A 14,376-nucleotide genomic window follows, 5' to 3' on the forward strand; every position below is an offset into this window, starting at 1 on the left:
CCCCTGTGGTGGTCATGCTTCCAGTAGCCGAGGTGCCTCCTGTGGTATCCATGCTACCCGTGGCCGAGGAGCCCCCTGTAGTGGTCATGCTTCCAGTAGCCGAGGTGCCTCCAGTTGTGGTATCCATGCTTCCCGTAGCCGATGTGCCTCCTGTAGTGGCCATGCTTCCCGTAGCCGAGGTGCCTCCTGTGGTATCCATGCTTCCAGTCGCCGAGGAGCCCCCTGTAGTGTCCATGCTGCCTGTAGCCGAGGAACCTCCGGTAGTGGCCATGCTGCCCGTAGCCGAGGAGCCTCCTGTGGTGTCTATGCTTCCAGTAGCTGAGGAGCCTCCCGAGGTGGCCATACTGCCCGTGGCCGAGGTGCCTCCTGTAGTGTCCATGCTTCCGGTCGCCGAGGTGCCTCCTGTGGTGGCCATGCTACCTGTAGCTGAGGTGCCTCCAGTAGTACCTCCCGAAGTGGCCATGCTGCCAGTAGCCGAAGTGTCTCCTGAGGTGGCCATGCTACCAGTGGCCGAGGAGCCTCCTGTAGTACCCCCTGAAGTGGCCATGCTGCCAGTGGCTGAGGAGCCTCCTGTGGTGTCCATGCTGCCCGTGGCCGAGGAGCCTCCTGAGGTGGCCACGCTACCCGTAGCCGAGGAGCCGCCTGTAGTGTCCATGCTGCCCGTGGCTGAGGAGCCGCCTGTAGTGTCCATGCTGCCCGTGGCCGAGGAGCCTCCCGAGGTGGCCATGCTACCAGTGGCCGAGGAGCCGCCTGTAGTGTCCATACTGCCAGTTGAAGTGACAGATCCGGTCAATGACAAGGTAGATTCTCCCGGATCGCCCCCAGTATTCGTATTAACCAATGACGTAGTGTCGGTGTTTGTGGCCATGCTACCCGTAGCCGAGATGCCTCCTGTAGTGTCTATGCTACCCGTAGCCGAGGAGCCTCCCGAGGTGGCTATGCTGCCTGTAGCCGAGGAGCCGCCAGTAGTGCCCATGCTTCCAGTGGCCGAGGAGCCTCCAGTAGTGCCCATGCTACCCGTGGCCGAGGAGCCTCCCGTAGTGGCCGAGGAGCCTCCCGAGGTGGCCATGCTACCCGTGGCCGAGGAGCCTTCTGTTGTGTCCATGCTACCCGTGGCCGAGGAGCCTCCCGTAGTGGCCGAGGAGCCTCCCGAGGTGGCCATGCTACCCGTGGCCGAGGAGCCTCCTGTTGTGTCCATGCTACTCGTGGCCGAGGAGCCTCCCGAGGTGGCCATGCTACCCGTGGCCGATGAACCTCCTGTAGTGTCCATGCTACCCGTGGCCGAGGAGCCGCCCGAGGTAGCCGAGGAGCCTCCCGAGGTGGCCATACTACCCGTGGCCGAGGTGCCTCCTGTGGTGTCCATGCTACCCGTGGCCGAGGAGCCTCCCGAGGTGGCCATGCTACCTGTAGCCGAGGAGCCGCCTGTGGTGTCCATGCTTCCAGTGGCCGAGGAGCCTCCCGTGGTGGCCGAGGAGCCTCCCGTAGTGGCCATGCTGCCCGTAGCCGAGGAGCTGCCTGTAGTGTCCATGCTGCCCGTAGCCGAGGAGCCTCCCGAGGTAGCCATGCTTCCTGTAGCTGAGGTGCCTTCCGAAGTTGCCATGGTGCCAGTTGAACTAATAGATCCAGTAAATGACAAGGTAGATTCTCCCGGATCGCCTCCAGTATTCGTATTAACCAATGATGTGGTGTCGGTGTTTGTAGCCGAGGTGCCTCCCGTAGTGTCCTCTGAAGTGGCAATGCTGCCAGTGGCCGAGGTGCTTCCTGTAGTAGCCATACTACCAGTAGCTGAGGTGCTTCCTGACGTCGAAGCGCTACCGGTATCCGAGGTAGCCGAGCTGCTGTCCGAGGTCGCCATGCTACCGGTAGCTGACGTGGTATCTGAGGTTGCCATACTTCCAGTAGCCGAAGTACTCCCAGATGCCGTGGTGCTACCGGAAGCGGAGGTCTCTCCTGAAGTTTCAGCAGAAGTTGTTCCGCTAGTACCTGAGTTGGTAGTGGAATCTGTCGTTGTGCCTGACCCTGAGGATGTCCCTGAACTTGATGCCGTGCCAGAGCTTGTAGTTGCGCCAGAACTCGTTGAATCTGAGCCTGTCATTGAGCCCGAGCCCGTGGTTGAGTCTGTGGCTGAAGTTGTCCCACTGCCGGTTGTTCCCGTGCCTGAGGTTGTTCCCGTGCCCGAGGATGTTCCTGAGCCTGTTCCGGAGCCTGTAGTTGTTCCCGTGCCCGAGGTTGTTCCCGTGCCCGTAGTTGTTTCCGTGCCCGTAGTTATTTCCGTGCCCGAGGTTGTTCCCGTGCCCGTAGTCGTTCCGGAACCCGTAGTCGTTCCGGAGCCCGTAGTCGTTCCCGTGCCCGAGGTTGTTCCCGTGCCCGTAGTTGTTTCCGTGCCCGAGGTTGTTTCCGTGCCCGTAGTCGTTCCGGAGCCCGTAGTCGTTCCGGAGCCCGTAGTCGTTCCGGAGCCCGTAGTCGTTCCGGAGCCCGTAGTCGTTCCGGAGCCCGTAGTCGTTCCCGTGCCCGAGGTTGTTTCCGTGCCCGAGGTTGTTTCCGAGCCCGTAGTTGTTCCCGTGCCCGAGGTCGTTCCCGTGCCCGAGGTTGTTTCCGTGCCCGAGGTTGTTCCCGAGCCCGTCGTTGTTCCTGTGCCCGAGGTTGTCCCTGTACCTGAGGTCGTTCCTGTGCCCGAGGTTGTTCCTGACCCCGATGTCGTACTTGAGCCGGTGGTAGTTCCTGAGCCTGAAGTTGTTTCTGAGCCCGAGGTCGTCCCCGTGCCCGAGGTCGTCCCTGTGACCGAGGTCGTCCCTGTGCCCGAGGTCGTCCCTGCGCCCGAGGTCGTCCCTGTGCCCGAGGTCGTCCCTGCGCCCGAGGTCGTCCCTGTGCCCGAGGTCGTCCCTGTGCCCGAGGTTGTTTCTGAGCCCGAGGTCGTCCCCGTGCCTGAGGTTGTCCCTGTGCCCGAGGTGGTTCCCGACCCCGAAGTCGTACCTGAACCGGTGGTGGTTCCCGACCCCGATGTGGTACCTGAGCCCGTAGTTGTTTCCGATCCCGACGTTGTTCCCGTTCCCGAGGTTGTTCCTGAGCCGGAAGTTGTTTCGGACCCTGAGGTCGTACCTGAGCCCGAAGTTGTCCCAGAGCCGGAAGTTGTTCCCATGCCTGAGGATGTTCCCGCGCCCGAGGTCGTCCCCGTGCCCGAGGTCGTTCCCGTGCCCGAGGTCGTTCCTGTGCCCGAGGTCGTTCCCGTGCCCGAGGTCGCCCCCGTGCCCGAGGTCGTTCCCGTGCCCGAGGTCGTCCCCGTGCCCGAGGTCGTCCCCGTGCCAGAGGTCGTCCCCGTGCCAGAGGTCGTTCCCGTGCCAGAAGTCGTTCCCGAGCCTGAAGTCGTGCCTGAGTTTGTGGTGGAGCTGGTATCGGCTGAGCTTGACGCAATAGTTGTGCCCGAGCTGGTCGGTACTTCTATCAACACGACAGTCGTTAGGACACCATCCATGAGGGTAACTATTGTTCTGGTGAATCCGACGCTGCCAGTTGTGATGGTAATGGTGCTCAGCACATTTGTCATCGTGGTTGTGCCAGCCGTGCCTGAAGTGGTGCTTGCCGTGGTGGAGGTGGTTGATCTGATTCCGCCAGAGTTACTAGATGTATCCGATTCGCTCGTGGAGCCCGAGTTGGTTGTCGAGCCGGTAGATCCCGAGTTGGTCGTCGAGCCGGTAGAACCAGAGTTGGTCGTCGAGCCGGTAGATCCCGAGTTGGTCGTCGAGCCGGTAGAACCAGAGTTGGTCGTCGAGCCGGTAGAGCCCGAGTTGGTCGTCGAGCCGGTAGAGCCCGAGTTGGTCGTCGAGCCGGTAGAACCCGAGTGGGTCGTCGAGCCGGTAGAACCAGAGTTGGTCGTCGAGCCGGTAGAACCAGAATTGGTAGTCGAGCCGGTAGAACCAGAGTTGGTCGTCGAGCCGGTCGAGCCCGAGTTGGTCGTCGAGCCGGTCGAGCCCGAGTTCGTCGTCGAGCCAGTAGAGCCTGAGTTCGTCGTCGACCCCGAGTTGGTGGTTGAGCCTGAATTAGTAGTAGAGCCTGAAATGGTGGTTGAGCCTGAATTGGTGGTTGAGCCCGAGTTGGTGGTTGAGCCCGAGTTGGTGGTTGAGCCCGAGTTGGTGGTTGAGCCCGAGTTGGTAGTCGAGCCTGAGCTGGCGGTACTGCCCGAGTTGGTGGTTGAGCCCGAGCCGGTGGACTGCGAACCCGTGCTGATGCTCGTCGGTACGTCAATCACCACGACAGTCGTCAGGGTGCCGTCGATGGTGGTGACCAGCGTGCTGGTGAATCCGACGCTGCCAGACGTCACGGTGATGGTGCTCAGCACCGTGTTGGTCCTGGTGGTCGTCGCATCGCAATCCGACGTACACTTGGTCGTCCTTGTCTTCTTCGTCTTTGTCGGCTTATGCATCCCACCCGACGATTCGGGAGGCGGCATGTAACTGGTGTATGTTCTGCATAATCACGTTAGGCTCCTCCGCGCCGGACAGGCGGTTTGTCGAGGGGTGACGATACCGCGTGAAGACCGTCTCCAGCACTCTGCCCGAGCACACATATTCAACCGGCTGGTATTCGACGACGAGGGTGCCGTTCTCCTTGTTCCAGAACGGTAGAAACCCCTGAGCCGTGCAAATTAAGCCGAGCACGACGGCTGCTGTTCTCGCGGAATGAAACATCATGGTGACAGTGACATTGACGATGGTTCAGGAAGCGAGACACGTCGAGGGCTTGCCAGGGGAAAAGTAGGAACGCAATCTTCCGCCTATACATGAATGTCAAGTCGAGGAAAGCAGGCACCGGCTTGCGACAAATAGACTTTGTTGTCCTGGCAAGTTCAGCCCCAATCTCTGAAGCTCCGAGCTAGGGCAGGGAAGCGAGTGGATATCCCTGGCCGCCAACTGCCACCATCCGGGCCACCATCCGGCCACCGAAAAGGGACACGCTGGAGAGAGAATCATCGAGGAACTAACAGCGGGTACGGCCGGACCAGCCGGAAATGGAAATGCCAAGAGACAAAGGACACAAGGCAAGCAGGCCAATGGCTCGATGGATGGGCGAACCGGCGCGCACGGGACGGTTGAGGACAGGAAGTCGAAAGGGAGGGTGGATATCGAAGCATCGACGGCCACCGCAGGCGTGGGGAGGAGGGGAGGGGTGAGCGAGACCACCATCGCCGGCCAAGTGACGGACGGCGTGCATGGATGCGTGTCCTCTTCCGTGACGGGTCGACGGACCGAGGACGGCATGATGCATGAGGTGGTCGCCATCACGTCCAGACCCCACGGTACCCCCTCACCCTTCGACGACGCAGGGGCGGGTCGAGCTCGGAAGCGTCGGTTGGCGATGACGTCCCCTCAACACGACCATGACGACGGGGAAGGCGGGCAAGGAAGGGGTTTCGCCCCGGCGGCTCTGAGGGCAAAGCCATCGAGAGGCCCGTACCAAATCGCCGCCGATTCGTCGGCTCGCAAGGCCATGCTGTGGACCCGGCGAGGCATGCCCCAAAGACGAGAAATCGACGGCACGGAGCCACGACCCCTCGAACGCAGCCAGGGGTGCCCTAGGGCAGAGGGCCAGCACCCGGCACAGACGCACCAGTAGAATGAAATACCACTCTCGGCTTGGGAACGAAGTAGCTCGCCGCCTGGCGTGAGATGACCCGGCTGCCAAGACCGCTGGATGAGGCGAAATGGCCAGCGTGCAACGGCTTGGTTGCGGGGGACGAATCAGACGGCGCACCGCGCGTTTAGACGAAGTTTGAACATCGCCGGATCGGGAACGTTGAGGGTGTGCAGGCGAACGACGCCGCCGACTCGGCTACACGGCCGTGCTACTTTTCTGGCCGCGCAACGATGAAACACGGTGGCATCTCGAGATGGACGCTCGATGGCATTCGAACCTTTCTTCGACCGGGAGATGGATGAGGATGCACATGGCCACAAAGGGATGATGCGAAGCGGCCTCGTAGCCTCGTGCTTGAGATCGTCGCGATGACATGAAATTGACACGTCGTCCGCCGCATGGCCGTTGACAAGAGGCAAGTCGAAGCACTGAGGAGGATCCGGAGACGTTCTTGACCATGTGCGGCGAGCGAACAGGTAATATGTCGAGACGACGACGACGGCGTTTCCACGTCGTCGAGGTTGACGTGGCAGAGCAAGTGCGGAGTGCGGACTCGACCATGCAAGCATAGGGGTGGTGTACGTAATCAAGTACAAGTACAAGTACGGGGCGAGATCAAACCCCTTACTCCGTATTACTTGCATGGCCAATCATGTCGTCCGTTGTCATGGGTAAAAAGTGCAAGTACAAGTACATGCGCATCCAGTAACGCACTGCAGCAATGCATGTATATGTACACCTACTCTGTACTTTTGCACCGTATCCAAGTATTTACTTACTTGCACTTGTATCCTGCGTGCTTGCAAGTACTGTATTAGTACTCCGTAGCGCTTGCTGTACCCCGTTCTTGTAGCATAGTATGTATAACTAAGTACTAGTCGGAGCCGCGCGCGCCACGTGCGAGTAAGAACTTAGTTCAGGGTCATGGTTCCACGGCTGGCAGGTGGGGACCATTGTAAGGCAATCCCGTTAGTAGGAGGAAAGGTGCTTATGCATGTATTACAGTCCAGCATCTTTCACCACATTTGCGAGTACTTGACAGTACCGAGCATCCATGTACAGTACGGAGAATTCCCCTGACCTATACGGGCAAGCTCATGTACATGTACGCCTGCTCCGAACATTGCATGTACCGCACATGTACAGAACTCCCTACAGAGCACAGCGCTCAAGTACTTGTTCACGAGATGCACCACCCTCTGTCCAACTAGGTGTACGGAGTAAGTACTAGTAATTATTACTGCAAGAACGATGCAATCACAACTACCTAGTACTTAAGTACAGCAAGTACTTGCTCATGCGCAGGTCGTGTACTTGGATGCAAGTACAGACTACTGGACGCACAGTGACGTACCAAACACGTACTGTGCTCATTGCCGTGCGGTACTTGCAGCACGCCACATCAACCCCCCAGCAGTGGTACAGTGCGCACGGCGCATGGCATGCGCAATACTCATACGGTACAGAGTACGACAAGTACACCACATTACTATGCAAGGACCGTACGCTGCAGTTTGGAGAACCGTACCTACATGTACTTACTTGCCGGATGCCACACTGGCCAAAGACTTCACCGTGGACGACGGGGAGCGACGGTCGAATCTACGCGCCTTCGTTTCGATCATGGGAGATGCCGTCGCAGCAACGTCGCTCGCTGCAGCGTGCCAGGAGCAGTACCTAGTGGTGCATCTGCCCTATCGTGCGCATCCGCTGTGTTGGCTCGGCACGACGGACGTGCCGTCGAAATCTCGTCCCAAAGAAGATGAAGAATGCACCCCCCGCCATGCCGGAATGAATGAAGAATGCGCCCACTGCTCCCTAACAGGTCAGTAGGGGTGTAAGAGTGCGATGCATGCCCAGCCATGTTAGCAAGTGCAACAGCCCCGACGCAGGTACTTGCGTGTACAAGCACCGTCCATGGAGGTACAACGTCGACATGTACGCACCCCGTACAGAGGCGGCGTGGAAAGGTACTGCGTTATGCCGTGGTACATGTCCCCGTGCGCCTGGGGAGCGTTCGTGCACGTCGCCTGCCGCCAGTTGCTGGTATGCACGTACACGCGCACGTCGGTGAGGTACGGCAAACTAGATACTCCGTAGTTTGCCCATGTACCCAATTCGTACCCCAACATGGGGACCCCGTTGGTTCGTGCCGTTAGGCGTGCTCGTGTTCGCACGGGTGCCTACAGCTAGGTAGTCGGTACATGTAATAGTTGTACGTACCTAGTACTGTTGGGGCACTCCGTCGGACCGTCTGTCGCTATCCCGCCACGGATGCAGCGTAATGGCATGAAAGCACAAGTACCGAGAATGGCAGAGCCCCCCGTTGATTGCCTCTCCTCGAGGGAGCATGCGCGCACCTACAAGCACATGCACGCCCAGCAAGCACGTCTCTGGTTACTAGTAAGCATGGAATTTTTGAGCGTATACGGAGTGCTTCCACTAGCATAGGTGCAAGTGGTGCTGGTGAGTATGCGAAACCTCCGTCTGCTTGCGAGCGAATGAACTGAAGCACATGTACGTAGTAGGTCCAGTAGAATACGTGCGAGTATAGTACGGAGTTCAGCCAAGTGCCTACTAGTAAGTAATAGTAAAAGTACATGAGCAGAGTACTGTATCCTGGGTATCCTGGTGTAGTAGTTGTACTGTAATACTAGTCCTGTAGGTGTACTCTAATACTGTAGGTGTACTTACTGCAATACTAGTCCTGTGGGTGTACTGTAATACTGTAGGTGTACTTACTGCAATACTAGTCCTGTGGGTGTACTGTAATACTAGTCCTGTAGGTGTACTGTAATCTGTAGGTGTACTTACTGCAATACTAGTCCTGTAGGTGTACTGTAATACTAGTCCTGAAGGGGTACTGTAATACTGCAGGTGTACTGCAATACTAGTCCTGTAGGTGTGCTGCAATACTACCTAGTAGTCTTGTATGTGTACTGTAATACAGTACCTAGTAGTCCTGCAGGTGTACTGCAATACTGTAGGTGTACTGCAATACTAGTCCTGTAGGTGTACTGTGATACTAGTCCGTTGGTGTACTGTAATACTGTAGGTGTGCTGCAACACTAGTCCTGTAGGTGTACTGTAATACTAGTCCTGTAGGTGTACTGTAATACTAGTCCTGTAGGTGCACTGCAGTCGTCTCCCTTCGTAGTGTTCGGTACGAGCAAGTACATGTACGAGAACACAGGCACGGGGTATCCACGTCCTCCGTACCTGTACATGCATCTCTTCTCAAGTGCCGTGCGGCACATGTACTTACGCATGGCGAGCGCAAGCCCCGAGTGGTTTCGTGCACGTGCCGGTACCGCGCCGTGGGAACTGCGCGGGTACATGTACTCGACAGCATACGTAAGCAAGTACGGGTACTTGCTTACCTCACAGGCACACCTGCACCTCTCTGCCCCAGCCCGTGGCCGTGTGACGGCAGGGAACAATGCTTCGCGCTGGCGGATGGAAACCCTCTTCTGGCCACGAGCTCTCGGAATCATGTGCACTGATGAGGAAATGCAGCAAGTAATACCTCGCGCGCCCGAAAATAAGCTTTTGCCCTGCTCTGCTCCAAAATGAGACCTGATTGATCATCGCGAGGCGTCGCAATAGTATCGTCGAAAGCTTGCCGACATGGGGCCACTAGTACCGTTTAGTACCTCCCGAGGCACGTGTCGGGCGAGGTATAGGTACCTGGGTCCCTCGCCCCCCGTCACCGGCCGCCTTTGTACCCGTACATGGGCATCCACGCGGCCATGAATTCGCTCGCCTCCATCGGCGACGGCCAGAAAAGGCTACGCTGTCGTTTTCGGATCCTTCGTTCTCGTGGCAGGGGAATGACACCTCGTCCTCGTCGTCCTGCTCCCACCCGCAGCCCACCACCCTACGTGGCGACCCGCCATGAGTGCAAGCATATCTAGGAAAAGGCGTGACATATGGTTATCGGAGATGCACTAACCCCTCGCTGGCCAGGCTATCCCAGCAACCTAATTCTGCGGGGAACGCTTGCTCTCACGTCACGCCCGTCTCTTTCTGTTCCTCGACGCCCGTCCGTTCGTATGACGCCGAGCGAGACGCCCGAAGGAGACATTCGGGCGGGGGCTTCTGCCGGCTGCCGCGGCCACGGTGCCCCCCCGGTGCGTTTGCCCGGCGGATGCTGCCGATGTCCCTCGTATCGACAAAGTTGCCACGATGCCCTTGCTCGAAGCCGACGACTGGTGAAGCCGACGACTGGCGAAGCCGACGACTGGTTCGAAGCCGACGACTTGCTGCAAGCCGACGTGAGGTGCCAAACCGTCAGAAACCCGTGAAATGCCCATGGATGGCACGGCCGCAAGCCTCGTCCGCCGAGAGCAGGTCGTGCTGCTCTCGATGCTGCTGGCCTCTCCCTTCTCGTCGATGTTGGCGAGGCGGACGGCAAAACGGCGGTGCAGATGCCGTCGTGGCAAGCGTCCGGCGGAACGTCGTCGAGAAGCCATTGCGTCCCTCGTTCGCAACCTAAAGAGCCGTATCGAACCCCTGCGCGGCCCTGTCAGGGTGGGGAGCGTCGTGGCCAGCCGGCGACTTCTCATGCCTTTCATGGCGACGGCATGACTTTGGTCTGGTCCTCACCCACTCACTTCGTACTCGTATACTCTCCATCTACCCATCGGCGTATGCGTGCCTCTGACGTCAGCGGCCGCAGATGGAGGACAGGCAGATCATCACTGATTGCCGACAGGGATCAAACTAGTTTTGATATTTCAAACGGACCCATTTACTTTCGCTAACCCCCTTAGTGGCGCACGCGGATCGCCTTTTCCCCTCCGTCGCTGGGTTCTAGTCCGTCCTCCATCGACGGCCAGACACGCACAACCGCTTCTCCTCCAACCCATTCACCATCGACCTAGCCGCGAAGCTACCTTGGATGGGGGATCCGGCAAAAGACACGTCATGAGTGCCGACCAAGCTTGGTTGAAAGTGAATTTCTAGTCGACTTGGCGCTGATTTCTAGTCGACTTGGCAATGAATTTTAGTCGCCTTGGCAGCGGAACGAAGAAAATCTTGGTCCATCTACGCCGTACAGCACAGCGTACGTTCACCAGGCCTGGCTCGCCTCCGCGACCCGCCCTCTCTCCTGACCCCTGTCTGTGCTGTTCATCTGTTGTCTACTTGTACGCCTACGCTACATGTGCTCACAACTAATACAGTACACCTACTTGTGGCTGACTATAGTACTTACTTACACCTCCTTACGACTACAGTAAGTCTACTTGATCTACAGTACACATACTGACGGCTTACGGCTACAGTACACCTACTTACGGCTACAGACACCTACTTACAACACCTATTTTACGGCTACAGACACCTACTTACGGCTACAGTACTCCTACTTACGGCTGCAATACACCTACTCACGGCTACAGCACACCTACTTACAACACTTATTTTACGGCTACAGACACCTACTTTCGGCTACAGTACACCTACTTGCGACTACAGTACACCTTCTTGCGACTACAGTACAACTTCTTACGACTACAGTATACCTACCTACTTACGACTACAGTACACCTACGTACTTGTACGGGTAGTAGGTAATACTTGTAAGTAAGTATTGCGTGTGCCTCGTCCGTGTTGATCGTCTTACGAACCGACTTGTTTGTCGGTGGCGGTAGACCGACCGCTCCCGTACTCTTGCCACCCGTGGCACTGTTCGCTCTGCAGCTCGAGCGTGCACGTAGGTGCGCGGCAAGTTGTCCAACCATGCTCCCTACCGACGGTGCCGTCACCTCCCGCGCTCGCCTCGTCCGTTTTGAACGTCTTGCGGACCGACTTGTTGGTCGGGTTGACGCTAGACCGACCGCTCCCGTACTCTTGGCACCCGTGGCACTGTTCGCTCTGCAGCTCGAGTGTGCACGTAGCTGCGCGGCAAGTTGTCCAACCATGGTCCCTACCGACGGTGCCGTCACCTCCCGCGCTCGCTCGCGGGTGAGCCAGCTCGCCGTCGATGAATTCGCATAGCCAACGGCATGCTGACGGGATCCCTGGCCTGTGTCCGTCTCCGTCGTCTTCGCCGGCAGGCTTCGCTCCGACAGGACGGTTGCTTGCTCCGTGCGGTGGAGGTGCTCCGGCCGGCGTCGGTGATGATGCTACGGGGGAGCTGCACCGCTCTGGCCGGCGTCGGTGATGCTACGGGGGAAGCCTGCTGTCTGTGTACGGCACTCGTTCATTCACTGCTCCGACGGCACGATTGTTTGCTCCGTGCGGTGCAGGTGCTCCGGTCGGCGTCGGTGATGCTACGGGGGAAGCCTGTTGCCCGTGCACGGCACTCGTTCATCCACTTCCCCGAATGCCATGTAGTGTTCCTCGTGACCAGCTCCATGCTCGACGGAATCTCCCCCGCGGAGCGAGGTCCAGGGCCATCATCCATCATCTGCATCGTCGGACGTAAAGGAGGGATCAAGCAAATCGAATTACTCATCAACCATGCGCCGAGACAAAACTCTGGGCACGGCGGGGGTGTTCTGGCACCGACGTTCGTGGCGCGAATTACATGCCCATGCCAACCCGCCCTCGCATCATGGAACTCGTCATTCCCGGCGCATCCAAGGCCCGACTACATGTCCAATGCCGGCATGCACATCAATTCATAAGCAGCTCGCCCCCCCTGCCATTGCAATGCAACAAGACGTAACAATATTTCTCGCGGCGGCCGCCCACGGCACCACCTAGCCGATGGGGTGACAAGTGAAGATGCCCGTCGTCTGGCCCGTCGCAAACTTGTGGATCTACTCGGACTATTAGCCGTGGCGACGAGGGAAAAAAGGGAGCGCGCGCGGCCGTGGGGCAACTCACAATGTCGGCGATGCTCGCGTAGGTGCCGCAGACGAGGATGGTGATTCCGATGAGGAAGCAGGCGCCGTTGATGATGCTCCACGGCAGGTTCTCCCTCGAACGCCAGCTGCCCTTCATGAGGAGCTTGAACCACATCAGGGCGGGCAGGTAAAAGGTGAAGCCCGAGACGAAGAGCGACGACGAGATGGAGAGCAGGTCCGAGAAGAAGGGGATGATCTCGGCGATGATGAAGGCGGCGAGGGTGATGCCCGAGACGACGGCGAGCCACGTGGTCCAGCCCTTGGGCGTGTTGATGAAGCGCGTGATGGAGTCCTTGAACATGCGGCCGTGCAGGTAGCGGCCGATGACGGTGGTGTTGATGGAGCCCGAGATGAAGATGACGGGCAGGCCGACGCCAAAGGCCACCTTGGAGATGACGGGGCCGGCCGAGAGGAGGGCGGGGGACTTGACGTCGACGCCGACAAAGGCGTAGACGAGGCTGCCCGTGAGGGTGTAGACCCCGATCTCGATGATGCCGAGCGACCAGATGGACTTGATGTAGTCGGTCGGCGTGTGCATCTCGTCCATGAAGGAGAACTGGCACATGGAGAAGCTGTAGGCGAAGACGATGTTGGAGATGGCGATGAAGGCGTCGGCGAAGGAGACGCCCGGCCGCGGCCAGGCGGACCAGTCGACGGCGGCGAAGCCGCCCTCGGCGCGCGAGGCGTTGATGCCCGTGGCGATGATGGTGATGCCGATGGCGAGCGAGATGGAGACGCAGTCGATGTAGCCGAGGATGGCCACCTCGGCGAACGAGGGCGGGATGGCGAGGGCGAGGAGGATGAAGGCCGAGGCGACGCCGAAGAGGAGGGAGCAGGCGCCGTTGTCCGTGAGCTTGAGGAAGGCGATGGTGCCCGTGAGGCAGTGGGAGCCGACGAGGAAGGTCAGCTGCAGGACGAACATGACGCCGACGATCTCGTATCCCCACTTGCCCATGAGCAGGCGTCCGGCGTCGGCGTAGTGGGCCACCTCGGGGAACTTGATCTTGACCTGGCCGACGATGTGGCTCGTGTAGATGGCGATGAGGCCGAGGCCGACGGAGCAGAGGATGCCGGCCACCATGCCGAGCGTGGCGAAGGCCTCGGGCAGGCTCAGGCTGCCGAGGGCGATGGCCTCGACGATGAGAACGATGGTGAGGCGCTTCCAGCCGAGGCGGTTGAACTTGGCCGTGCCCTCGACCGTCTTCTGCTTCTCGACGTCGGCGCGGGCCTCGTCGTACTCGCTCATCTCGCCGACGGCGACGTTCGTGTTCTGCCTCCTCGGCTCGCTGTCGGCGTCCGACGAGGTGAGCATGATGCTCTTGACGTCGGTCTCCTCCAACGGTCTCGACGACGCCATCTTGGGACACCGGGGACTGGGGGAGGGGAGAAGAGAATGGGGGGGGGAAGCGGCGACGGCTTCGGCGCGAGAGAGAGACGCCGGATGAGGGTGTCGAGAGACAAAGGGGGAGAGCGAGAGAGGGTCAAGACTGCGTCATTCACACACACACACACAAACACAACGACAGACGCGGCGACCGGAGGCGAGGAGGGAGACCTCGGCGGGAATGAACGGGAAGGAAGGGCAAGGGAGGAACGGGCAAGAGGACGGACGGGGTGGGCAAGGCGGACGGACGATCAGCGCCGAAAGGTAATAATGGTGGGAGGGCGAGATTAAAAAGAACTGGAGCCGACGGCGAGGGCCCCGTGTGCGAGCAGCAACTGGCTCCAGATGACGGTTGGCCCGGTTCGGAGGGAGATGGTGGGTGTGGAGGCATCGTGTGAGTCGAAAATCGACTAGAGCACGGCAAGCCCCAGCATTGTTCCATGCACCGGGACACGCACCATGCAACGGCAAGCGTCCCCCGATAGATGCGAACGAATACCACCCGTG

General features: G+C 59.2%; 3 protein-coding genes across 3 annotated transcripts; 2 read left to right on the forward strand and 1 right to left on the reverse strand.

Annotated features, from left to right (window-relative positions):
- Positions 1-14: 14 nt before the first annotated feature.
- DCS_01977 (uncharacterized protein) lies at positions 15-4,451 on the forward strand (the record flags this gene model as incomplete). Its single annotated transcript, XM_040799308.1, has 2 exons — positions 15-4,233; positions 4,312-4,451. 2 exons carry the CDS (start codon positions 15-17, stop codon positions 4,449-4,451), a joined length of 4,359 nt encoding a protein of 1,452 aa, XP_040660191.1.
- Positions 4,452-4,777: 326 nt separating this feature from the next.
- Positions 4,778-5,610, forward strand: DCS_01978 (uncharacterized protein; the record flags this gene model as incomplete). The annotated part of the gene is made up of 2 exons (XM_040799309.1): positions 4,778-4,828; positions 4,879-5,610. 2 exons carry the CDS (start codon positions 4,778-4,780, stop codon positions 5,608-5,610), a joined length of 783 nt encoding a protein of 260 aa, XP_040660192.1.
- A 5,643-nt stretch (positions 5,611-11,253) lies between these two features.
- On the reverse strand, positions 11,254-13,842 carry DCS_01979 (amino acid transporter; the record flags this gene model as incomplete). The annotated part of the gene is made up of 2 exons (XM_040799310.1): positions 11,254-11,799; positions 12,466-13,842. 2 exons carry the CDS (start codon positions 13,840-13,842, stop codon positions 11,254-11,256), a joined length of 1,923 nt encoding a protein of 640 aa, XP_040660193.1.
- Between the last annotated feature and the right edge of the window lie 534 nt (positions 13,843-14,376).

The sequence above is a fragment of the Drechmeria coniospora genome, chromosome 01 (genome assembly GCF_001625195.1).
Source record: "Drechmeria coniospora strain ARSEF 6962 chromosome 01, whole genome shotgun sequence".
Lineage (NCBI taxonomy): Eukaryota > Fungi > Ascomycota > Sordariomycetes > Hypocreales > Ophiocordycipitaceae > Drechmeria > Drechmeria coniospora.